General features: G+C 36.8%; 1 protein-coding gene across 3 annotated transcripts in view; it reads right to left on the reverse strand.

Annotated features, from left to right (window-relative positions):
• Nucleotides 1-27,030, reverse strand: part of CACNA1E (calcium voltage-gated channel subunit alpha1 E) — a 195,533-nt gene that overhangs the window by 68,980 nt on the left and 99,523 nt on the right. For all 3 annotated transcript variants that reach the window (XM_072419795.1, XM_072419796.1, XM_072419798.1), the window contains exons 5-7: nucleotides 9,514-9,617; nucleotides 8,337-8,489; nucleotides 7,045-7,223 (exon numbers count right to left, since the gene is read on the reverse strand). In XM_072419795.1, coding sequence (XP_072275896.1) covers nucleotides 7,045-7,223; nucleotides 8,337-8,489; nucleotides 9,514-9,617 — 436 coding nt within the window. The remainder of the gene's footprint in view (nucleotides 1-7,044; nucleotides 7,224-8,336; nucleotides 8,490-9,513; nucleotides 9,618-27,030) is intronic.

Here is a 27,030-nt window from a genome sequence, read left to right on the forward strand (position 1 = left end):
CAAAATCTTTGATTTCTTGCAACCCGTAGAATATTTATTATCCAACAATTGCAGGTGTGCAATATGCCAGTGTCTTGGTAGTGACCAGAAGGAGGAACCATAGCATGCAGTAAGGAGACAATGGCATCAGGCACACCCAGAAGTGTCAGATGCTGGAGATTCCACTAGCAAGTATAGTTATGCAAGAAATCAAAGATAGACAAGTAATTATTTTTCTTGTACTTTCCAAGGTAATTTTTTTTTTTTTACATTTTGCATCAGAATATTTTTATAAACTTTTTCAGCAACACACAAATACACTTCAAACTTCTTCAAGATGTCTGAATCTGACTTAATGCTGTAATAAACATAAGTAAAATATTCCAAAATCACCAGCTGTTGTGTTGCAGGATCATTTCAGATGAAACTATTCTTTGCATGTATGTGTTCATTCATTAAACAAGAGTCAGTTGGCCTGGAGCTAGTTAAGGGAAGGGCCGCATGACAGGGTAAGAAGGGCAGGCAGGGAGAGCAGGGGTTAAAATTCAAAACTCAAAACTCCAAGTAAAAAGAGAGAGAGCGTGAAAAAGTAAAGTGCGTAATTAAAAAAAAAAGTTCGGTAAAGAAAAACCTTTTGTGATTGGGGGGTTACTGCTGCAGGGAGGAGTAGTGGGCAAGCTATAAAAAGGTGCACAAGGGTGAGGGGGCAGCAATTATTCTAGGAACAAGCAACTCCCACCCTCCCTCCCTGATAGAGGGCAGTCTTGTGGTATATTTGTCATAGCAGCCGGGGCGGGTTTTTTCCTAGGGCCATGAAGGTGTTAAGGTTCGGGAAGCAAGGAAACAAGGGGGTAGGACCTATCAGGGTATGGGCTTTCATTCGTTATTGGTGGTCCTGAAAGACACTTGGTTGTTGTGGGGGCTAGGTGTTATATGGGCTTATCCGCTAATTGTCCCCGAGGCGGTGTGATAGCGCCTGGGGGCCTGGTGAGCGGAGGTATTTGGTAAAAAGGGCTAGGATCGGAGGAATTGTTTCATGGACCTAAAATGAAAACAATGGCTGGTGGAATAGAAGGCTGTCATTGAAAAATGTATTTGATGTTGTACATATGTTGATGTATTTTTAAAATATGTTATTATATACAATGGTTAATAAAATGAGCTGCTATGGCTAATTTAATCCAACAAAGGTTGTGGTCTCTTGTTTGTAAATGAAAAAGTTGGGTTAGATTGGGGAAGGTGCAGTTCATGGCTTCCTCTGCTGTGCCCTAGTCATATCCATTTCTTAAAAACACAATCTTTAATACACTAAACATAGCGCGACTGTATTTATTCCAACAAAATCTCTTGTATCATGTGATAAATTTCTCCCATTACTGCTACAGATTGTCAGGGGATAGGGTGCACACACAATTTAATGCTACATCAAAGCACTAGTAAGCATTTATTCCATTCAGGAAGACACACCTAATACAACCTAAATTGAGTTTGCTTCAATGGCTCATTTAAATAGGATAAAACCACTTCTAGATGAGAACAGACTTTTGCTAATATAAAAAAAAAAAATTGTTGTTTTACAGTAAATGTATATTTTGCCTAAGCAAAAACAGTAATAGATTTTATTTTGAATCCTTTAACCATGTGATAAATAGTCGTACAGTTTATTTTTAATTTCTGTCCACTTAATTACAAAAAACTAAATTCTTAAAAAAATGGCATTAACAAACAAGGTTTTGAAAATGGCGTGAAATTAACATGTCATTATAATAGCATGCTATTTCTAAGTCCTGCTGGTACGAGCAACATAAAGTTCACAGTAACTATTAACGAATGAATACAGGCCCACTGGCTGGGCCATATAATATGAAATCAGAGGAGATGATGGCATAGCCCGGGCACTGTGCCCTCACAGTCCTCCTCCTCTTCTCTAAGTGCTGACACAGAACACATAGCCCCTAATAGCAAGCAGCATGGAAGCACAGCTGCTCAAGGCTTATCTGACACTCACAGATCTTTGCCAACAAACACTCACAGGCCAATTACATTAATTAACAAGAGAAGGAAAAGGGGAGTGAAGATCGGGGCGGGCTTGGAGATAATGTGCAATGAATGAGGACAACCAAGAAAAAGCTTTATCTATGAGTCAGGTTCATGCTGTGTGATGAGCATACAACATCCAAGAAAAAAAATATGTTTATTCAATAAAACGGTGAAAAGATCAAAGAATGAGGTGCAGTATCATAGTAACCAATCATAATCTACTCTGTGCCAGGATGGTGTCAGTAAAATTAAATTATTTCTGCTTAGTAATTGTGCCTTGCAATAAATATCAATGGGTGGGGCCAGACTTGCTATTCACAGAAAAAGTCAGGATTTGCATAAATTACTTCTGTAACCTATATTTGATTTCACAGAAGCCAAATCTTAATGTACAATTTTTCTTTTAGATTTACCAGCTGCTATCAGGGCCAACCTGATCATATAAAATGACTGCTTAAGTAGATTCCTTTTTTCCATACAGAAGTTATTGGTGGAGATGACATTATTGGGGATTGTATAATCACATTGTGATGAGTTTGTCCTGTTTCAGACTGGCTTTCATTAACAAGGGGATATTTTACCAATACAGTATTAAGAAATGAGCACACAATAAAATAGTTTCAATGTAGGTCTCATTGTGCCTTTCCCTAGCCGACGACAGGATAAAACCGTTGTCTTGCAATACTCAGGTAGAAGTCTTTTCAGGTAGCAAGCTGGATGCATCAGACCAGCACAGCCATCGTTAGAACAGAAAGCCCTGGGGAATCTTAGTCAGCAATCTTCTCTATAACATTGAGGCTCAAAAAATTGAGGAGGTCTGTGAACTGCCTATGCCAGAAACCTCAGCATCATGCACAGAATGGCACCAACACTTTAGAATATGGAAATGTAATACCATAGTTTAAACGCCAATATTTTAAAAAGTTTCAAAAAAAAAATTTTGTTTTTGCAGTGATTTTCGAGTGATTTGTGTCCAGTTATAATACGCCCCCCCCAGGCCCTTTATAGTCATTATAGTAATGCAGTTTTCAATACAAAATTTCATACCAAACTGAATTCCAAACTCACCAAACTAAAACCTGATTTTACCAAATATGTCATAGGTAATGCTGAACAAATACATTTCCCTTTCATCAAAGTTGTGGAAACATTCTTTGGAAATCTATTAATCCCAAATATAATGCTGGTTGCATTTGCTTAGTTCTCTATATCACCTTGGATGATAAAGAAGTCCTTGAGAGAACTTCGATTCAAGCAGGTTCAATTTTTGTGCCAATTGTATTAAAAGGGTTTATATAGAATAAAGAATAAAACAGAATAGATAATAGAATAAATTTGATATTTAACCCTTTTAAGGTTCAATCAAGTAGATTCAAGTGACTGTGGTCTGTATGCTTTTCTCTATTCACCAGAACAAGTTTAATAATTGAAAGATTCCCCCTTATTCATGTTTGTATGACAACTCAAACTTTTGTATATTCCCTCACTTTTGGTTTTGGTCACTAGGATAATAAAGAGTGAATTTAGTGTGGACATTGAAACAATTAAAGGCCGAATGAAGTTAAAACCCTTCCACATGGCATCCAAAGATATAAACACGTTTTGAATTAAGACACTTTAAAATCTTTTTGACTGCAACATATTATTTAATTAAAATGTGAATCCAGTCAAATCAGTTAGCTTGAGGGGGGAAAAGTGAAATCAGGGGTTCATTATTTTTAGTCTTGTATGGAATTTTTATTGATATTTTCTGGTTCCATGTCTTTTTCACAGCCTGCCATTGATTGTGGTCTTTGTGTCAGCTATTTTTTAAAATGCTTCTTTGAGAAAAATCTCATCTGGCACGAGTGAGCCATGAGAATCAGAGTTCCTAGAGTTCTCAGGAAAATTCAAAATGGCACTATGCCAAATCATATTAAAAGGGTTCATAGTGCAAGTCTAGAGATAAATATATACTGCCACCATTTCACTGCACACCAGTATATAATTTCACCAAAGTGCTCCTTTAGTAAGCCCATGGCAATAAACAGGCATGATAAATACAATAGGGAAGGCCTGGGCAGGTATATGTATGACTAAAGCTACGTACACACTTCCAATTATTATCGTTGGAAAATGAACGACGAACGATCCTGCACGATATGTAGGAACGATCGTATAGCACCGATCCTGCACATAGAGATAACGACACGATCGTTCGTAGATATTGTTCACACAATAGATACGATCGTTTGAGCGATAGAGGAACTATGTGCACGACAGGAAAGTGAACGAACGTTCGTTCATTACGCATGCTCAGCCCATGGACGATCAACGAACGACCGTACACACGAACGATGTTCAACGATCGTCGTCCAATCCGATCCGCCGGTCCGGTCGTTCGTTTCCAACGACTTTCCTCGTTCGTCGGCGTCGTTGGTTACTTTTTTACGAACGATTTTTTGCCCAATCGATCGTTCGTCGTTCGTTTTGAACGATAAAAATTGGAAGTGTGTACGCACCTTAAGAAACAATTACATCTACATATTTCTGTAGAGGACAGACTTAAAATCCAATATTGCATACTCAAGCTGAAAAATCATGAGTAGGTCTCAACAAACTGTCAGTAGGTTTTTTTTCCATTGCAAGCTGGTACACTAAATTAAAACAAAACAAGCAGCATACTGTTTGTGCTAAATCTGCCATATGCCCAAAGGTTGCTCTAGAATTTGTAGAATGCCAGTACTATTATTGACTGGTACATTTTAATGGCATTGTATTTTGTTCCTTGTGTGGCTTTTTTAGTAACTTAGCAAAAGGTGAAATGAAAATATGTTAAATATTCGGAATACTTGTCAACTAATCAGATTTAATTGTTGAACTGATTTGATTACAGCAAATTGTTATGCCTTTTGAATTCAATGCTAAACTGAACCTTGTTTAAAAGTCAGTGTCTGGTTCTCAGGTCTGAGCCCCCAATTCCCATTCATTTTTCTGGTTGATGCTAGAAAACATATACCTGTATAAGAAAAGTTAACTTATATAATTACTTTATCCCCCCCTTCCTCATTGCAGGATGTGACATCATCATTCTTCCAGAGGAATTGCTGGGAACAATAAGCACCCGAAATTTCAAAGGAAGACACTTTATTTCAATGCAAAAGCATCTTTTTGTGAGAAAGAAGGAATAAATGCAGATCGAGAGCTCTGCCCTCTGCACGCAAATTTCTTGTCCGTAGGACCTTCTTTTGAAGCTTGTGATCATCCATTGCCACAATAGTGCTGCAGGGATAACAGCATTATTGTGTTTGTCCCACTTTATTGGCACTTTATTATATATAATTGCCATTATTAGGCTTGTCCCCAATTATTGGAGGTCATTAATGGCAACCTTGGGTTTCCTTTAGAGGCAAACCAGTACTGACAGCTTTACCTGCCTTAAAATTGGGAAGTTGCACAAAGATGAAGGGTTCAGGCATGGCAATATCATCAAAAACACACAAATGAGATAAATTCAGCACTCTGTAATGATTCATTCACACCTCCAAATCATCCGGTTCTTGTTTTACCACATGGTGCTTTTATTTACATTTGATAAGTGCATGTGTCACAACGATGTAGGTACATGAAACCCTTGTCAGCTTGGTACGTGTAATTTGGCATCTATAATTACACTTTGTTTTCATGTATCAGCCTGGCAACCATGGATACAACAGGTACACCTGGATAGAGAAGTAAAGCTGTGGCACAGCAGTAGGAGAGAAATCAGCAGCCTCCTACACCTTCTAATTTATATTACTGATCAGAGAAATTATCAGAGAGATGAGCTTCCACTGTGCTCAGCCTCCAATTATACAGATCATGTTCAAAGACAGAATTATAAGTAATGATTATTATAAGTAGCACCAAGCTACCTTGTTATCATATGCCAGTTATCATTATATAGCAGGAATTGTGTGGAGATGGTCTTATGCTTGATACACAGTGCTTTTCTTTAGAAAGAAAACATATAGACTTATAAATGTTAACCTAACCATCTACACAAAGCTTGTTGTAGTGTGCTCAGCTGGAAAATGTTCTGCATGCCATGCATGTTAGTGCATTGAGGAGTGCAGAGGGTGTTAGCCTGGGCTGCTCAATACAATGCATTTGGTGCATATGGTGAAGTGACCCAAAGCAACAAGAATTCATCTTAGACTGGTCTATCTTTGGATTCCAATGGGTTCTACATTGCTTTGCTTATGTGGGACAGAGGACCAGGTTTACTTCTCCACCACTGATTGTTTCCTCTCCCTGCACTGAGAGAAGGAACGCTTGTGTTAGCTTGACTTTAATCCCTGTTGGACTTTACACAGGACAGAAGACTATCTCCCCATCCTCTGATATAACTGAGTAGGTCAAACGTTGCCCCATACCAGGGAGGCCCTGGATTTTTCCTTTGCTCTGGCAAAAAGGACAGTGAGGGAGAGAATGAGCTGCTGTCAGGTTACTATTAAATAAATATGTGCTGTCCTCCGACATATCACAGGTTCAATGTGGGAATTAGCACTTAGAACCCCAACTCCAGCCAACACTACCTTATTAGTATAGCACAGAAAGTGGCCACTTTAGAAACGTTATTCCCTTTCTGGTTCTGATTGCCTTTATCTGGAGATGAAGGAAATCTTTCAAACCTTGACACAGGTAGTAATGAAATGTGAGATTTCTTCTCTGCTCCAATACAAACATTGTTTATTGCTGTTTCTCTGTTGGATAAATTTCCCTTCACTTTTGTCTGATGCCCATGATTTAAATAGCAATTTATCTCCTGAAAGAAGATACAGGCTATAATAGTGTGCAGAGATTCTATCTTTGCCCTGTTTCATCTGTGTTTTTAGGAAAGGGATAGAAAATCCCCACAACTTGACAATAGGAGAATGCAGGTAAATAATGAGAAAAGTAGCATGATAGGTGAAATGTAGAGTCATACATATTTACAAATGTTAATTAGGGATAGGCCTGTTTTAGACATATAAATGAAAAGAAGTAAAAAAAAAGTGTACATACAGTGTACAGCACTGTGGTCCAGCCCTCCATGGTTATACACTGGAAGACGGTCAGCACCGCAAATAGGATGTTATCGAACTGAGTAATTCCATCATTGGGTCCAATCCATTCCTTACACTCATACCCATCTGGGCATCTAGGAACACCACATGGGTGAGGGGGGTCCATTGGTTCCCATCCTACAAAAATATAATAGGTTATTTCAAGTAAAAATGTGCATGTGTTGACATGACAACATGACACCTAATCTACATGTATTATTCAGTAAATAAGTATATAGCGAAGCAAGAATAATGCTGACATTCCTAGAGCATTTTCAGCAATAAACCAAAAATTCATTATCTCACATTATTATCCTGATAAAGTACAATATCATACAGTAACCAAAAAGGGGTCCTTCTAGTAAGGGCAGGCTAGCTCATATTAATTCTGAATTTTTATAAAACACTGCATGTAAGAATTAGAATTATTTATTGCTGAGACCATAGGTTTCTTTAACCATTTGCTTATTTCATCAGTGTTTTTACTTTTTCTGGGACAGCACTAAAGCCTCAGCAAGCTTGCTGGCAATTCCTCTCTGTCAAAAATGACAGCAGGAAGTGCTGCCTGTCTGTCATAATGACAGTGGGAGTTGCCAGGTAAACAAAGCAGCTACACAAATTGCAACTGGTGAAACACTGGTTAGACTCTAAATGCATACAGCCTGTTGAGTATTAACCGCACATTGATCTACAGAGGAATGAATCAGTGGGAATGAATGAAGGAGTGAAACATGAGTGGGAATGACAGTTTCCTGTGCTAAAAATCTATACCAGTAAAATTATGTTATTGAATAGTGATAAAATTATAGTCAAATAAAAAATTGCTCCGGTCCATATGAGGCATATAGTGCTGAAAAACAGCTTCCTAACAAACACACACAATAGAGCCCAATAAAATAAAAATGTACTAAATCAACAAACTAGATTCCAGATGCATCCGAACAAATATTGTTCAATGTCTTTATATAATTTATGAGGGGACCTTTGCAATGAGATTACTGCTTCCTCACAAAGAACAAAAATGTCCCTAAATATAGCTGCCAACAGAAAACCAGATTTTCAGTTTTGCGGCTGTTTTAGAAAGAAAATTAACTGTACAACATTGAACATCTGAAATATAATAAAACTGAGAGTTTGATTGGACTTTAACTTAGATGAAGTTATCAATGACACACAACACATTGTGGGTTACTGCCACAATGACCACATTACTGAGAGGTAATGTATTTTCAAATGTTGTGGGGAACCTACCTGATTGGTTCCTGTAACAGGCTTTGTGCAGCTTTCCACTGTAAAACTCAAGTCCAATAATTGCAAACATGAGAATGGCAAAGAAAAGCAGTAATCCAATCTGTAGCAGAGGTACCATCGCTTTCATGATGGATTTCAAGACAATCTGTAAACCTGCAGGAGAGAAATATGGCACAGTGCTGACAGACTAATACAGATTAAAGATACAGGTGCAATATCAGTGGTCAGAGGTGGTGTCTGAAATTTCCCAGGCGCGTACTGTGCTTTTTCATTTACAGAGCGCAGTTGTTAGTAATTGAGAACACAGAAAGTTTGACTTAAAGTGAAACCCATGGTAACTAAGAGAAAGCAATTCCTCTTCAGGTCAGCTAAAAACATAAATGCTTCAAACAACCCAAAATGTGGCTAGCAAGAGTACTGTTTCTGATAAAACAAAAATTAAGATATAAGATGTATATATATCAGAACAGCTGCCATGTTTTGTGTTAGTAAACTATAATCTTTTAAAAGGTATTAAAAACCTCTGCATCAGAACCTTGCCATAAATATACTATTTGACCTGTAGACAGGATTTTCTGGAGTGGTGTCACTAGGTGTATTTGGAGTGTACAGTCTGCAAAGTCACACTGCTCAGGGGGTGTCGGTAACAGTCTTGGCCCTCCCTACAACTCAGGTCTTTGGGTAGGTTTCGAATTTAGGGCCACATATTGGTCCCAGCACTGCTCCCAATGCTGAATGTTCTTTCACTGGCAAGAACTGCCCCAACACTTGCAAACAGGGGAGCAATAAATAGTTGGGAGGTATGGGGAGGGGGTGAATGGCACCAGGAATTACACCAGCCCTGGAAATGCCATTTCTTAACGCCTGCATTTCCCAAAGTATGCTCTGGTTTAATTCCAGGCAGTCTGTAGTAGAACAAGAATGCATATCATTCTCCAGTGAAAGAATTGTCACCCTGTGGACAAGCTAGCCTCAGAAGAACTCATTAACACTCATTAACATTTAAGTCATGACAGTTTTTTGGGGGATTTATTAACAGACATAACAGAGCAGACATACCAGCTTGGAGCTGTTTCAGTTTACATTACCAGGTCTGTATTAAAAAGGGCTTAAAACATACTAGAATAGTTTTTAATTGATTGTTAACGTTTCTAAAGAAATGTAAAAATAAACTTACTTGGAATTCCCGAGACCAGTTTGAGTGGTCTAAGAACACGCACTGCCCGCAATGTTCGCAGGTCCACATGAGTATTAAAGTGAGTTCCAGCTGTGGCCAGAATACTGCAATCAAAACAGAAGAGCATTACCAAAATATTAGGATTAAATTAAAGAAGTTTTACACCCACACATGTGAGCTTCAAAAACTCTAGACTATAACAAGCTTGTAAATGACAGAGATTGATGCTAATATTATTTAAAATTTTAACATTTAGATACAAATTATATCAGACCTGACTATAAATCTTCTAATGATTTTAGGATTGGACAACAATGTGCTAAAGAAATGTGTTCGATCATTCATAGAACCAAACTTGGAAAACTGAAGTAATATTCTCCAGACTCAGGGGGCATTTTACGGGACATGTTACGGTATTTAGGCTGGGCAAATTTTGCTCCTGAATAATATAATTTTAGGGCTTGATCGCACCAGTAAAGTTGTGGAGTGATTACGACTTCCTCACATCCCAAACTCATGCCTGCAGTTAAGGGGCCACATGTAGCATCTCACCTATTGCCCACCATAGGATATAAATTGTGGTTGCTGTGAGTGATTCAGTACTACCCACTGTAGAATGTTTAAACCTAGGTGCATTAGGAATCAGGGAAGCAGTGGCTGCAGCCAAGAAGCTAGCAAGGTGCCATCCACCGAATGGTCACATGAAAACCGGTGTTCCCATTGCTACTTTGGGCAAGCCCTTGTTGAGTATTATCAAATCAGATCACGGGATGAAAAATCTGCCTAATATTCAGCCTGAATATCTAGTAGGGGATCAGGCACATTTCTTCACAAGAATAACAGGTAAGGACATACCTGCTTATTTTTGAACAAATGCACTGGCATGCCATAGGATGTCACAATGTGACCCACAATGTGTCTCATGTGAAAGTGGCGTACATGCAATATTTTTATTTTTAGTGCCTATGAGATCAGGACATATTTTCTAGGGATGAGCGAGCAAGATTTTTAAATTGGATCTCGCCGCGAATTCGGCCATTCTCGCCTACCGAAATTGTGAGCGAGAACGGCCTGTGTAAATTCGCCGATCAAGATCGAATTTTCCTTAAAAAAAAAAAAAAAGTCCTGCGGCAGCTCAGTGTGCAATCCACAGCACTGGAGGTTAAATGGGGACAAGTCTCCCCATTCCAAACCCCTAGTGCCCTTTTAAGCGTCATCAGAATTTTTCCTTTCCTCAGCCAATCAGAGAGCACTAGAGGTTTTGAATGGGGAGACTTGTCCCCATTTAACCTCTAGTACTGGGGATTGCACACTGACAGGAGGATTCCCAGGGCTGCATTCATTCATGCAGCCCTGGAAATCCTCCTGTGTGCAATCTCCGGGCACTAGAAGTTAATAAACCTCTAGTGCCTGGAGATCGCACACAGGATTCCCAGGCTGCATGAATGAATGCAGCACTAGGAATCCTCCTGTAATAATTTCCTGGAACTTTAGATAGCTTTAGATACACGTAAACATTTTATTGGAGTACTTTGGTTTTGAAGTACCAAACTGCATTTATTTACTCATTTTAATGACAAGTTATCTTAAAAATATTGTAAAAATATGTAAGCTTCCCACAGCCACCAACCAGATAACAGATTCTGTTTGTACTGTAGGTTGGCAAAAGAAAAATGCATCCGATTGGTTGCAAATGACAATATGTGAATACTTATCGTCTTTATATTTTATAAACTAGTTCAACAACAAATCCCTTTTCTATGGAGACTTTCCAGAACATCTTTTCTATGCATCTTTGATGTATCAGGATATTCTGCAAAAACATGTGACTGACAGATTGCATAGAATGTTTAATATACCAGCAAGCTGTCAAGAAAACTACTTGGGAAAAACAAAAAAAAACAAAAACAAAGGAGTCTTCACTTTTCCTGTGTGTACATTGTTAAAAAAGCCTACCCAACACACTTTGTTTTCGGCACCAGTCAAGAAATACCTACACAGAATGTCCTCAGAATACCTACAGAATCATGCTTCTGACAGACATAAGGGGAAGAAAATAGTTGGAGTGATCCCAGCAACTCAGAATAAACAAAATTGGGCCATTGTTTAACTAATTTCTTTAATTACAGGCCAGGTTTTAATTCCCTACTGTGATTCCAACCAACTCTGTAATTAGCAATCGAAAGTTCTGTTCTCAAGCCAACCCCTTCCAATCAATCCATTTCCTTGACAATGGTCATTAGTAGACTTGTGTTGTAGCAAATATTTACTCGAAAGCCTTAATTTTTTAAAATAGTGAAAACTCACACTAACCATCAAGGATGTCATTCATAATTACTGGAGTGTTGTTTACAAAATAACTGGAAAACTTCACCTTTAACAAAGTTGTTCTTTAATACAGTGTTTTTCAACCTTTTTTGAGCCACAGCACATTTTTTACATTAAAAAAATCCTGCGGCACACCACAAATCAAAAATGTTACAAAATGACACTATGTAGCTAATTCTCTTGTCTCTAAGAATAAACAAGGCAATTAGGCTACCTACTGCCACCCATTGACATGGAAGAGTATTACATTACTCTGCCAGTCACTACAACACAGACACTCGACAATGGTAATTGGATAATTTCCCACAGTACACCTGAAGATCTCTCACGGCACACACAGTGGTTGAAAATCACTGCTTTAATAGATCCCAATGCCCAACAAGTACATTTTCCTATGATACTATTTTTTCTTCATGTTATCACAGCAATCTTTCCTCTGGCATGGCCCAGGCTTATTGCTCTTCCTACTGCACATCACAGCTATGGGTAAGCCTTACACCAATGGTATGCCTTATTCATTGGAATACATGGGGCTGCAGCACACTTCCTGAGATAAAGTTATATGGAATAGCGAGAAGAATGGCATCAGTGCTGCTGGGGTATGCAGTGGGCACAAGTACTTTTCACAATTGTGTATTAGGCAGAATATATGTCAACTACAAAAAAGTTAAATATGTTTGCACACAGCCTCCTTTTTTGGAAAGGCTTTCTACAACATTTTAGAGAGTGTTTGTGGAAATTTGTGCTCCATGAGGCAAAAGAGCACCTGTAACTTCAATACTGATGTTGTACTAGAAGACTTGACTTGCAGTAGTCCAATTTAATCAAATTAAGGGCAGGGTTCTTTGCAAATTCCTCCACAGTAAAATTGTCGAACCATTTCTTTAAGGACTTTACTTTGTGCACATGGGGACAGCCATACTTTAAACTAAAAGAAGGACTTTGCTAAACTGTTGCCACAAGGGTAAAAAGCTCACAATGTCTAAAACAGTCTTTTTCAACTTTTAAGGAATCTTTTAAATAATTTTAAAGTCTTTGGAACCTCCTATAAAAGATCATTTTATGGGGTCAAAAAGGGAAAAAGGTCTCCGAAATTGATAACCAGTGGACTTCAGAGTCATGCAGTTGCTTTACCAAGTGATGGTGGCCCCAGAACTTTGCAGGCAGTATTATTTCAAAGGTAAATCAGCCACTGCTCAAGCAAATCACAGGAACCTATAGAGCAGTGTTTCTCAACTTTTGTAACATGAGGGATACCCTTCAAATAATGCTAAAGTCTTCAGGGAACCCTACTATGATTGCTATATCAATAACTCACTGTACATTAGCATGGTAGTCGATGGGAAGAATGGCATCCTTCAGAGAGCCAAAAAGATAATTGGTATCTATAAAGTATAAAGTGACCTGGAAGGCAAAAACTGTTTATTGTTCATGAAACCCCTGTCAATCTTTGGAGGAATCCCATAGTTCCATTAATCTCTGGTTAAGAAACAATGCTCTATAGAAACTTTCCACAGAATCCTGCTTGAGAATGGCAGGTCTAAAGTTTCTTTGTACTAAATGTTGTAGCATTACCCTTTCCTGAAAACACCTGAATTTTCATAAGATTGTCCGTATAAATTCATAGGACTGCCCATATACTTTTTACCATATAGTGTAGGTGTGATGGCCAGGTGTCTACAAGCTTTTAGCTATATGTTACCTTTCTGAAATGTTCAGTTAACACATGGTGTACAAGACAAGAGTAGCTTTTTAAAGCCCACAAGACCAATGCTTTGCTTGTGATTTTTAAATCAGACTCAATAATCAAGGAATACAAAGAATTAAACTGAAACTAGAAATGTTTTACTAAAAATGACAATAAAACAACAATTTCATTACCAATAAAAGAACGCCACAGCTACAAGTCAACAACACATATTTTAATAGCTGCTTCATACGACAACAAATTGTTGGCTTTTACAAACTGCTTAGGCAGCTACAGCTCCAGGCGTTCAGTCCCAGAATAACGTTTGCTATTCATTAAACCTCAGAAGGTAACTCTTTCCTAGCAAAGCAAGAACCTGCAGCATTTGGCTACAGTGGATTCAGCCCTGGCACACAGCACTGTCTCACAATGAACATGTGCCTGCAATGTAAGGGATTGTCATATTATTTCAGTTTAACAGCTGAGTTCAGGCTGTGAACATGCTAATTATTTTCTTGGCTCTTTCGTAGCTATCTCAGCTCACACTTCAGAGTGTAGAATTTGTACCCAATATTATCAGCTAAAGTGAAGATTTAAGAAGTTTATTTAAGGTTATTGTGCAAAAGTTAGACATATACTTTGCTAAATGAAATGGTTTACCAATGCAGATACCTATGCGAAAAGCATCAGAAGCAACAGCACTCTGAAGTTCTGCACATTTAAGCATCTTTGACCCAGAAAAAAACATTCAGCATATGAGTGAATAGATATAAAGATATATATTATCCTTTAAATTATCCCAACATACCAAAACTAAATATTATTCTATCAATCTGCCTGGTGAGCCTGGCAAGTGATTGTATGCATGTACATACTCCAAACCCTGCATAAAGAGATAACCAGGGTGCTTTTTCCCACCACTTCTTTAACTGTCTGCTTTTAAATGTGTATTTTTATCTTTTTATTTTTCTGGGTGCTGTGGAGGATACAAGATAAGCAGATCTAGTATTTTTATGCACTTTGACACACTTTACCGGAACAGGAAAAGTGGTGTCATATTCCTGGCCGCGCTATGTGATAGGGCTGTGTAAATCCGAGGAATTGATGGACAGAAATTGAAATCATGTGCCAGATAAAATAGCTCTCAAATTTCATCTGTGTATTTACTGTAAATGTTTGCTCAGAGCTGAGCTTTGTCCAATTAAAAGTTTTAACATGGCAGAATTTTTTAACAAGGGTGGTGTTAAAATGTATGGGTTGCGGTTGATTATATCCCTTATGCTTACTTTTCTTACATTGTATTAAAACTGGAAAAGTAAATGTAAGGTTAACTGTGTTTTGTATATCACAAAATATTTGTGTGCATTGCTTTATTGAATAAGACCAACACAGCATATACTGTAATTCTTTCACATTTTGTAAAATATCTGTAAAACAATCTTCAGCTAATAGGCACGATTTACTACACTAAAATGCTTGTGTTACTTTCCATGAAGATTGTTATTTTCAACCATGTGGCTGTAATTTTCAGCTTTCTTTGGTTTTCATTACTGAACAATAAAGACCACAAATAACAATCATTATAGCTCTGTGGATAGAGCTGAATGTCAGATCTGACTTTCTCAGCCTAGCAAACTTGTCGGCCTTTTTAAACAGTTACAAGTAAAACGGTAATGCTATGCAGAAACAGACTCCACGAAATGCCTGCTGTTACCTTTATGGAGTAAAACATCTCCCTAAACTATTTTCCTATGATACTGGGACCTGGGCTGCAGTCAAACTCAACCAGCTCTTACCCCAAGAATACCCACATGGCCAGTCGGACATGTGGATGGTAGTTGTTGAGGCTTTACTTAACATGGCTCAACTCAAGTCATGCTTCCAGTAACAATAATAAAATTTGTTTTATAGAGGTGTTCCTTGCGGTGCATGCTATAAAGGCAAACTTTTGCTTTGTCCATGCTGGCCACATAGCATATTCTAACCAGCCATTAATTCTACTCACTCAGTCACAACGCAATAGTCTACATAAGGTTCAAGATGAGGTGTTGAATGTTTTCCAAGTGCCAAGTAAAAGTAAAAAGCCAAGCACAGGCACTGCCACACAGCTGTTCCTCCATGGCCAGAAGTAAATGTTATTTTACTTCTTTAAACAAAGTATCCGACATTGCCACTTACTCTGCTGCAGTCATTTATGGGGGTGTCAGATTCCTGTCCCCCTGCTCCCCCTCCCTCTGATATGCTACTTGTTAAGTGTTTGTCTATGATTCAGTTTTGCTGAACATCTTGTAAGCTGATGACTTTCTAAGCTCTTTACCTGTGCTGACACTTACCAATTACATTGTTTTCTGGGAACTACAGAATTATATTTCTCTGTACTATAAATAACATGAGAGAGGTCTGTTGTCTTGATTTATACAGAAGAGTGTTGTCATATTAAGAAATGGATTGGTGGCATTAAATAGGTTGTTTGATAAATAGAGCAAAACAGCCAACATATTTAAGACGTGGTAAGCCACATTTATTTAATATGTTTTTGTTTTTGGGTTAGGATACACTTTCCAGATTTCCTTGATATTTTGTCATTTAACACTGTTGCATGCTTGAGAATTATAAAACACAAAACATTACTGCATAACAATAGCAGTAAGCTTGTTTACCGGTTTAGGAGCCTAAAGTTGTTCTCTATTCAAACTGCTCAGTGATGATGGTTTTTGCATTGTAGAGGTAGGTAAAGAGGAGCTAAAGTCATTGGCGAGTAGTAAACTTGCACTGCTTGCCAGTTATGGCACAAATCTTATTTCTGCAGCAATGACAGGACTGGGATCCTACCACTGATGCATTCCCCAAAGCCACCATCTTTGCCACCGATTCTCTCAGAACCACTACAACCCTCTATGGCCATTGACCAACCACTGATGTTGCAACTCCAGGAATAGAGCCATGCATGGTAGAAGCAAAGCAAAAACAAACACCAGGAGTAGGGCAAAAGTGGCAAAATAGACCTCTAAACCCTGGTGACTTCTCCTTTTCGGTTTTAGTTACACTTTAACTTCTGGGATTTGCTTTAAATAAACCTAGATGATTACTGACATACAATTTTTATCCTGACATTTGCTCATTGGCTTCTACAACTGTGATAAAAAATAGTGTTTTTTGGGGGAAGGTAGATTGCCATATTATGTTATTTTAAGCCTTATTGCAGCCATTTTCCTGTTTATCTAAATTGTTTGGCACTAAAGTAATAAGCTCTAATGGATGCTCATCACTTATGTCTTTTGTCTGTAATCATTTCAGATCTCCCAGGTCCATTATCTACCACTGTATGAATAACTGCATGGAAATCATGAAACATAACTCTGTGTTTGTAACCTGTGCTGTATGCAACACATTTGTGGCTGTACAAAGCACCTGCAGCTGAGGGATATGAAGGGTTATTTGTTCCTTCTTCTCCCAACGGTAATTCATCTCTTCTTACCATTATCCCCCTGTATCATCTGAATTGTCTGAATGAAAGTGGCTGGAAGTTACACATACATCCTGTACTAGTGGCATATGGCACATAAATCATTAACAAAGAATATTAATGAATTATTCATTCCAACCAAAGACCAAACACTTTGCTAATTGTCCTGGAAAGTGAAAGATAGAAAAGTAATTATTAGTGTGCAGAAGGGGAATATAAATAGAGGAATTGTATGGGCTTTTTAATATCTTCTTAGATATACTTGTGAAAGACATCAGCTAGATATACTGTAAATAATCGTAATAATGCAAGCTATTAAAAAGCTTTCCATAGGCTGTAATTATATTTCTACATGAAGGCAGTCATAAGGGCTCAATATATTCACAAGACCTGCTTCTTACTTTCCATTTTGGTTGCTTCAAAATGCTTGTGCTTTAATTCTACTTCCTATGATGCAAGTCCATGTGTTGGCTGACTCATGAAACATGCTCTTCCTGTGTGGATTATAATGCATGTTATCTTTAAAGGTTGGCTCCGTATAAATAGTTATATTTAACAAAAGCACTGGACTTTTAAATCTACTATGTAGTGTAAAGGCTTGTCTAAATATTTACAAAATTAAAATAAAAATATTTTAACCTTTTTAAAATTACATAATTTTGGTAAATAGGCACTGTGCAGATATTTTACAATAAGGTTGTATGATCAGGTTTATTATTTTTGTAATGTTATGTGAGTATGAAGTTCTCACTGTGACAGTCCTCTATTTGTCTGCATTGGTTATATGCGATGTCCATGGTGCTGAAATCATATTGTAGCTTTACATATACAGAATCTTAAGGCTTTTTAAATGTGCAACTTGAACAAGCAAATAAATTAATTTAATATATATATATATATATATATATATATATATATATATAGTATGAATATTTGCTATGAATTGCCATTCTATAAACAGGAAGTTTGGCAAGGCGGGACCAGCCTTTACTACAAGATCTGGTGGGTATATAAAGCTTGGACCCAAAGGGAACTTTCATTGCTACAGCCTTGTCTCCTGTTTTACCAGAATATTGAGACACTCGAGTACTAAAGGAATACTAAAGTAGTTGTGGCAGCTAACTTTGCAAAGTAAAGGTTTACTTCGGTATGGTACAGTCACTTTAACAAACCAATTATTTTAAAATTAAAAAAAAGAGAAATATAAGTGTTATGGACATCCTCTACTTCCTAATAAATGAATTCCAATATGTAAGCAGAGATTAATGAGAATCTAACAATGATGGGGAAAATGTATAGTTGGTGTCTTAACAGGTAAAAGCTGTCTCAAAGCCTAGAGCTACATAGCCTAGAGCACAAACCTACAGAGTCTAATGGTATACACAGTATAACCCAGGCAGAAAAGTTATGGTGGTTCTGATGTGTTGAAATAGTAAAGCTCATGGGGCCTGCATCACAACAGTAGCAGAATACTTCACTGAATACACAACTTCTCCAAAAGTACAAAGCATACTTTTTTTCCATATAATACATTCAACATACCAAAATTAACTTCATAATATCCTAGTTTTTCCTTTTATGATACACAAAAACATTGACTGTGCAAAAAAAGTCAAACTGTCACTTTGTATTGGCCTATGAGGAGGTGGAGAGATTGGAGTTTCAAACAGACATATGTAAGAAGGTAAACTAGTCCTCCAATATAAAAACCTAGATCAAATACCCAATACTTCTTTTTGGTAAGGCTCTAACATTCTCATTCATTTATATTATGACATTTAATTTTATTTGGCCTTCTAACACATTACATGCAATGTCACTTAGGCATTTGTCAGCCTTAGACCAGCAATCATTCATTGCAGTGACATTAGCGCACAGAACATTATGGTTAAAATTTTCCTGCAAGAAGCAGTTTAATTTATGACAGCCCTGTTACCACTGAGGGAAGTACCATACTACTAAGCAGCTTGTTTAAAACAAGTATAAAGTTGTTTTATAGCAGCATATAACATTAGTGAAATCTCCTCTAGTGCTCCCATCTGTTAGCTGCCTGCTTCTAGATTTACATTTGACATCCCAATATTTATCCTTTTTTTTCAAGTGAAGCATATGCCGAGTCCCAGGTCATCAAAAAACTTTCCGTATTGCCCAGGTGTTAACTGTGATATGGACAAATAAAATAGATTTTTGTATATTGCACATTGAAAATATACACTGGAGCTTTTAAAAAATACAAGTAAAACAAATCAGCGAAAGACACAACCTCCTGATGGGTTTAATAGGCTCATGAATCTGTAACAAACATGAGCCTAAAATAGTGCCTGTGATGGCTTTTGATTGAGGTGGATTTACAGTTTACATTTTGCATTCCCATACATGTCTATGGAAACACAAAATCACATATAACAGGTTTAATGCAGATAGAAAAAAAGTCAATAGCAGGTCTAATGCACAGCTCAGTAAAATTTGAATGATCTTAAAACATCCATAACTGATATCAAACTAATACCATTGACATAAGCCCAAAGCTTTAGCCTATTACATAACCTAAACCACCAATAACTATAAATACAAAAACGTGTATATTGCAAAATGGTATAGGCCAGTCTTTTATTAACCTTTTTACGCCTGAGGAACTCTTTTAATATAATTTTCAGGTCTCATAGAACACTACTCAAAGAATTTTATTGGGGGTCTCAGGGAATCCTTGCTAAAATAAATTATTTTGAGGTCATTGTGTACTTTAGTAGCCAGAATGTCTCTGTTACGGAATTGGCTACAATACCACATTTATAGACTAGAAAAAAGATTATTATAGTCATGCAACTGGTGCTATAAAGTAGTGTTGGCCTCAGAACTATGTTATCACTAAGCATCACCAAAAAACGAGAAAAGGAACCCCTAGCAACTTCTTGGTAAACCCTGGTTCAGAAAGATTGCTTTATACAAATGACTTTATGCCTATATTTAAAGGGTACCTAAACTCAGTAATTTCACTTTACATAAAAGGGTAGAGAACAGACAAAAATTCATTTTTTTTTTTTTTTAAGTGCAACACCCTTTTTTGCAGGGTGCAGCACCACTCCCTAAATGAATGGGAGCGCAAAGCCTCCCAGTATACCTATGACACGCATCCGGGGAGGCTCTTGGCTTGGCATGTGGTGCCTTTTCGCGTGAAGAAAAAAATGTGCCGATCTCACGCATGCGCAGTGAGATCGGCAAGTTTTTTTTCTATCCTATGTCACCCGATCCCGCGCCTGGGTCGGGTGATGTAAGATGAAGAACCCGGAAAAAGAGACGAAGATGGCGGCGCCGGGTAGCGCCAGCTCCAGTACAGATGCCAAGTTGAGGCGGGACTACGATGCAGATTACCCTTGGATAGATTGGACTGCCCCCCTGCGGGACTGAAGGTAAGCGCATTTTTTATTGTTTTTTTTTGTGGCTGTTTTCAGTTTAGTTCCTCTTTAAGTAGATCAAAAACCATGATGTTTGTGATTAATGTTATAAACTTGTATTTATTCTTCAGCATGTCATTGTAATTTTTGAAAGTTGCTGCTACCTCTTTTTATAAATATAAAAGTTTTATGAAAAGGTAAATGACCCACAAGATACATATAAAGATCAACAATATACACCTAAAAATATATTATATATTTTGGAGAGAGAATGACACAAAAGGATGAAAAACCACACAAAAACACAACTCTCCAATGGTTACAGAAGACTACAGATGTGTTTAACAAATATACACCTAATTTATTCTTATCACCTGAACAATAAATGGTAAAAATGTATAATTAAAAATGTGCCTTTGTATAGTTAACAGGTACATGTATTTTTAAGGCTAATAAAAGAAGTCTCATTTTTCATTTTGGAGGTTTCCAATATTCTATGCTGGTGCTGAGAAACAGAAAGAATGCTTTTGTTGACCTCAATCTAAAATGCTAATTTTGCTGAATTACATACAAATATCTATACAAAAATGATCATAGAAAATGTAGTCATAACCTAAAATCTGAATATGTATTTCATATTAGTGACTCACAAGGTATTAAAAATAATGGATTAGCATAAAAGCTAGGTATCCTGCATTATGTAGAAAGCCAAGTCACCGATGGAAATCTAAGTCTTTTAACAACCTACATGGGAAACTTTGTGCTGCTTTGAGCAGAGGATTAAGGTGATACAGTTGATGTCCTTTCCAACCCTAGAAGCCAGGAATGGTGTCCTAGGTTTACATATTCTAACACATATTTTATTCTAGGTATACACTTCTTATTCGCTGTCAATGGTATTCTTGATATATTTATTTGACATTCCAATGGATCATTTGTGATCGGATACAAATACAAAAAAACAACGCCTTGCCCGATCCATTTTTGATCAACATTCTACCCAAATCTTGATTGAAACCAATTTATAGAAAATAACTTTTCAATCAATTTTTGATCAACTAGATTTCTTCATCTAATCTGCAAAGCATATTGCAAAGCATATGGATAGCATAAAGCCAACACCTTTTTTTTAGTTTAGTATACAGTAAGAAATGGGTAAAACATTGACTACATTTTACCCTTCAATGTCTGTTTTGGAAACACAGAAATCTCTCCCCAAAGTAAGAGGAAATCCAGACTTAGGGATTGTTACTGAAACAGGGATCCCTATTGAAACATTTCCATTCTCACGAATGACATGGAAATGTTGGATTTTTCATTTATTTCTTTTCTGGGGACAATAGTCATGATAGAAATAGAATAGGCAAATAGAAAGTGTGGATCATCCACTCGGTGACACAGATAGCACTGGCTTGGCTCCTACAATCACTACTTCCAAAACCAAAACAAAGGTTTGACTGGAGATACACTTTAGGAAAACATCAATCCTCCTTTGGCAAACTTTGCTTTGTTTACTACTGAAGGTCTTAAAGTCAGATGCACAAAAACCTAAGCACTACTGTTTTAACCTGCAGTATTTATGACTTTTCTAATTAAAATGTTTAAAGCAGTCTTTGAAACCCTCTCAAACAGAATGATAAAGCCTAGAGCCAGGTATTAACTGCTGCTGGCAGAGTATTGTGGTAATGAATCTTCTAGACATCAATAGATCATAGCATTTTATATTGAAACTTTTTGGCACCAGGGGCATCAGATTGCAATCTTCACTCAGAGACTGCGATAAAAAATTCTCATAAAAAAAAAACAGTTAGTGGCTTCTTGTTTATTGTTTTATGTCACAATGAACATCTCAGTCATTCTATTATTGATTTAGGATCTGTGTATGAGAACAGATTCTGTATACAGGTAATGGTAATCACATTTATTTGCCAAAAGTAGATGAAGAGTTTTATCTGTTTGGGTGCAAGATAACATAATTTGCATATAGTGGCAATCCCATTACAAATCTTCAGCCTAATTGGTTGCATGTTTTAAAGAGACTCGAGGTAAACAGCTAAACACTGGTGGAAATACGCTCTTTAGCTTTAAAGAAACTCGAATTTGTGTCCACTGACTCCTGAGATTTACACAGCTCTGCCACAAGGCACAGCTAGAAGGAGAACACTACTTAAATTAAGGTATGTAGTGTTCTCTCTCCACCCCAGTGTATTGGACAGTGAAAGAACAACATCTGCCTGCTGCTGTAGAGGCTGATACCAGATCTTATACCATGTCTATGACTAACTATAGTATTTTATATTATGATTAAATAAAGGAATAAAGTATTATCATATAAAAGGTCAATTAGACACAGTTCAAAGAACACCTTCCAACCTAAGGAGGAACCCTGTTCTCCTAATACCAAATTCATTTGGCAGCACAGAATGTTTCTGTGACAAAAACACAATTTATTGGCACCACATACTATGTACTTTATTTGTTTTACATGGGACAAATTAAAAGAAATTAAAATTCATGTTTAATATTTGGTAATGTGTATCTGAAAGGGTTACAAGTAACACTATTAGGTTCTCTGAATCTGTGTCAATTTAAAGGTAAATTTTGCTGGCCTACTTCCAGATTTCTACTATGACAGGAGAGATGCTGATGACAATAATGAAGGATGATGAATAATGTATGACTGATGATCTTGATTAAAATAGTGATGCAAATGTTGGTGCTAAAAGGTTTGCTGGCCAGCTTATCTGCCATTAATCGTGCACAGTTCATATCCAAGCATCAAATCATTTTCCTTAAAGATGTGTTAGAGGTGGAGAATATGTTTCTTTGGTTTCAGCTTATACCATACCATGCAAGAGGCATTTCTATCATTATTTGTGGAAAACATGTGAACCATCATGTCATTGTTCGTTACAAACATATGACCCTTCATTCTGTTTATTCAATGTGCATAATACAATAAAACAAATGCAATTTCCTTCCATTATGTTGGTAATACATAATAGGAACATTCATTACATTTCTGTGCATTTCATGCTCGCTTAATTTTAGTGCTCTAACCTTTCCATGAAATGAAAAGGTAATGTAAAGGGTGGGGGTGTTTACATAAATAAATGTAAGACACATTTTGTAAGGTTCCTTGACCCACACACAAATGTATTCCGCTTCTACTTGAGGGCACCCTTTGAAAATGAAAATGTGAAAATAATGCTAGAAATATATGTGTGCAATGCAACCTACTTGCTCTTGAGTTCTGCCCCCATGTCTGGTTGTAGTGCACCGGATCTCTGAACATCGTCTAGAAAGCACAGGAGATCACAGGGCACTCTGGGGCCCCATATGTTGTCCAGAGATAGGTGCAGGCATCTGGTGATTTACAGGGCCAACTTACTTCCAAAACTCAAGGACAGCTGTACCTAAACCTTTTATTAGCAGAGGTTATTGGAACCTTGATACTTAAAAATAAAAGTTGGCAATGCCTATATATTGTTTGACCTGAACATAGTTCTCTATGAAATATATTTGGCTCTTTTTTTTACATTTTCAGGGAATCTGAGTGATCCAGCAAAGCTGAAATGGATTTCTTCAAAGTCATTTGCTATTTGCTAGCAAATGCTTTGAGTCCTGGACCAGACCCATTTCAGGTTTGATGATCACCCAGCTTCACTGATGATAGTGTATCCTCTCCAGCCTCAGAGAGCTTTAATAAATCATGCCCAATGCACCTATATTTACCTAATGCATGTATACTAGAAAACAAAGAGCAATACTGATATACATTGTTCATTGTATTCTAGTTCTCATACTCTGAGTTTCTTCTGAAGAGAAATGCATAGAGAAATGTAACCTCATATCTTCTGCTTCTAAAAGAATATGCATTAAACATAATAATAGGTAATAAAACCTGCATAGGAGGAAACACACTACTCAAAAATATGTTTTAAATAACTGATGAATGTTGTGCGCCCTTATATACAATGACATTATGGTTTTAGGAACTTGTATATCTGTACTGTAGATGCTTTTAGGACTATGTACATTAAAATGTTATACTTTAAACATATATGGAACTGCATACTTAATTAAGTACATAAAAGCATAGAAGATGCCATTAAATCCCAACTAATAAAGGATAACTCATTTATCTTTCACTTTTGCTTACCTATACATTAAAGGAGAGTCTGCAATGTTGTTTTAAAACGACACTTCAGAAAATAGAAGTGTTATGAAGATGTGAAAAGAAAGAGTACATACAGACAAGCTGACTGATTCACACTGTCTGGAAGCATGCATATTGTGAGATACCAGAGTCTGAATTAGTCCTTAGTCTGCAGATTACACAAAATGCACATTTTAACTGATTTCAATATACATTTTCTATAAAAAAAAAAATTATATATTGCAATAAAATGCATCTAGAACACCTGAATTAGCCCTATTTTCCTTGGTTGTGCCCCTTGGTAGATGGAGGCCTAAATGGAAGGGAAATAAAATGGAACTAAATGTATAACAGTTATTATTTTGTACTTATTTTTAAAATCCCAGAGCTTTCATAAATCACGGCCCATGGGTACACAATAAACCCATTTACAGGACATTATCTTTTTGCGTCACATACTTTGTTAATATTGCACAAGCTTTTCTATTTACTGCCAGTTTCCTTGTACCCTTCAAACATCTTTGTAACATATATTTTTGTACACTAATGTAATCACATTACCAATATTTTTTTGTATTTATATTTTTCACATCCTAGTTGTATTGTTATTGTTTTTTGCAATATTTTAGTTGCTTATCATAATCTTTGTATTTTCTAAGATTTCATTAAAATAATATAATACAAAATACCCATTGATAAATGACAAGTTTGATCCAATAAATACTTTTGTAGATGCTGCTAATATGATAATATTGTCTTTTTACTAGTCCAGCATCTCTGGTAGATGTTTGGGGAATTATAGGTTTGCTTAGCCCCTCATACTGATGTTTGGGAGCTGCATTGTCTCGATCAAATTAATAATTTACATAGAACTATAGCCAAAGAACATTTTCAGCATAACAAACAAAAAGACAGTGTGTATGGGAACTTTAACAAGGAGGTTAATATATATTTATAGAGCATTGTTTATGCAGGTTTTGCCCTATTTGTGCTAGCTATAAATAGGAGCAGGGGATAAGAAGAATCAACTCATGCAGAATTCAACTCGTGATTGCTGCTCACATGTCAAACAAATTCATCCGGAGTGTCAGCTACAGTGAGCTTTCACCCTTTACACAGACATAAAATGTGTCATACATGTGATGGAACATTCACATGGAAGATAACACAACAGGGTCACCTAAGTTGGTGTATTATTGGGTTTTCTCTGCTTTACAATCCCGGGGGGCTGCACACAAGCCTATTCTCTATGTGAGAAAACCCTTTCCTAATGGTTTTCAAACTGATGTCCACAGTGGGCTAATGAGATTTAGTGCATGCGTGAAAAGTCCATCCTTCACAGTGGTCCTTCATACTATGAGGATTTAGTAAACTAAAGAAGCGTGAACAATTTTTTTGATTTGACCTTTTCACATAAATACACCAAGTCAATGCACAATATAAGAAAATATTGTGCATGCAATTTCTCCTTTGCTGGCTCACATTTACTATGATAGTCAATTGAAGAAGGTCCTAAAAAATGCATAAAAAATGTTCCAACTATCTGTCACAATATATCATGCACAAATACAAAGTATGTAATTGCTGACATTGTGAAATTGTACATTATCTCCCTCTGATTTCAGTACCTAATAAGTCATCACCATGGAAGAAATAGTATAAGTGGGAGTTTACTGCCTGTTCCAGAAGGGTAACTTCCAAAAGTACTAAATATAGAGCTGTGCCTTCTACTCTCTTTATATACGAGGCCTCAAGGTGTGTCAACTAAAATATATTAATTTGTCCATAAACCCAGAATAGAATCTTATGCTACATGTCGAATATTAACTATAACCATAGTAAGTTATGAAAGTGCAAAAGCATAAAAACCTTCCTATTATTTTAAAACCATCAATAATTTGTCAACAATAAAAACAATGTATATGTAATCACAGTGTATTACTATAAAACAACTTCGAGTCAAAGTTTCAAACAAGCTCTAAAATTCCACCGTACATAGTAAACTGTCCCAAGAGAATTGACATTGAAGTTCGCTTCTTTAGGAGTACTTTGGAAACTGATACACTGTGATTACATTTGCAATGTTACAAATAAACAAATAAATGATTCTTTCAAATTATCATGAGGGTTTTGATCCCTAAAAAGTGTCTGTACACATCAAAATGTTCTAGGATCTCAAGGTGCTAGCCTGAGGGCCACACATAATATGCAGTAAGTTAGGTAGTGAATAGTGTTGGTCGAATAGCTCACTATTCGATTCGACAGCTATTCGGCCGAATATAGCAAAAAAATTCGGGTGGTCGAATTCGAAAATTTCATTGAGCTTTCCTTTTTAGACGGTTTACCCATCATTAATATCGCTGTATAGTTTTCTCTTGTAGAAAACATTTAAAACAGATGTGTATAACAGATTCTGACATTTTTCATATTTCCTAATATGATAATCAGATATTTTGGCTGATTTATTATGACATTTAGTGGA

This window comes from Pyxicephalus adspersus, chromosome 8, assembly GCF_032062135.1.
Source record: "Pyxicephalus adspersus chromosome 8, UCB_Pads_2.0, whole genome shotgun sequence".
Classification (NCBI taxonomy): domain Eukaryota; kingdom Metazoa; phylum Chordata; class Amphibia; order Anura; family Pyxicephalidae; genus Pyxicephalus; species Pyxicephalus adspersus.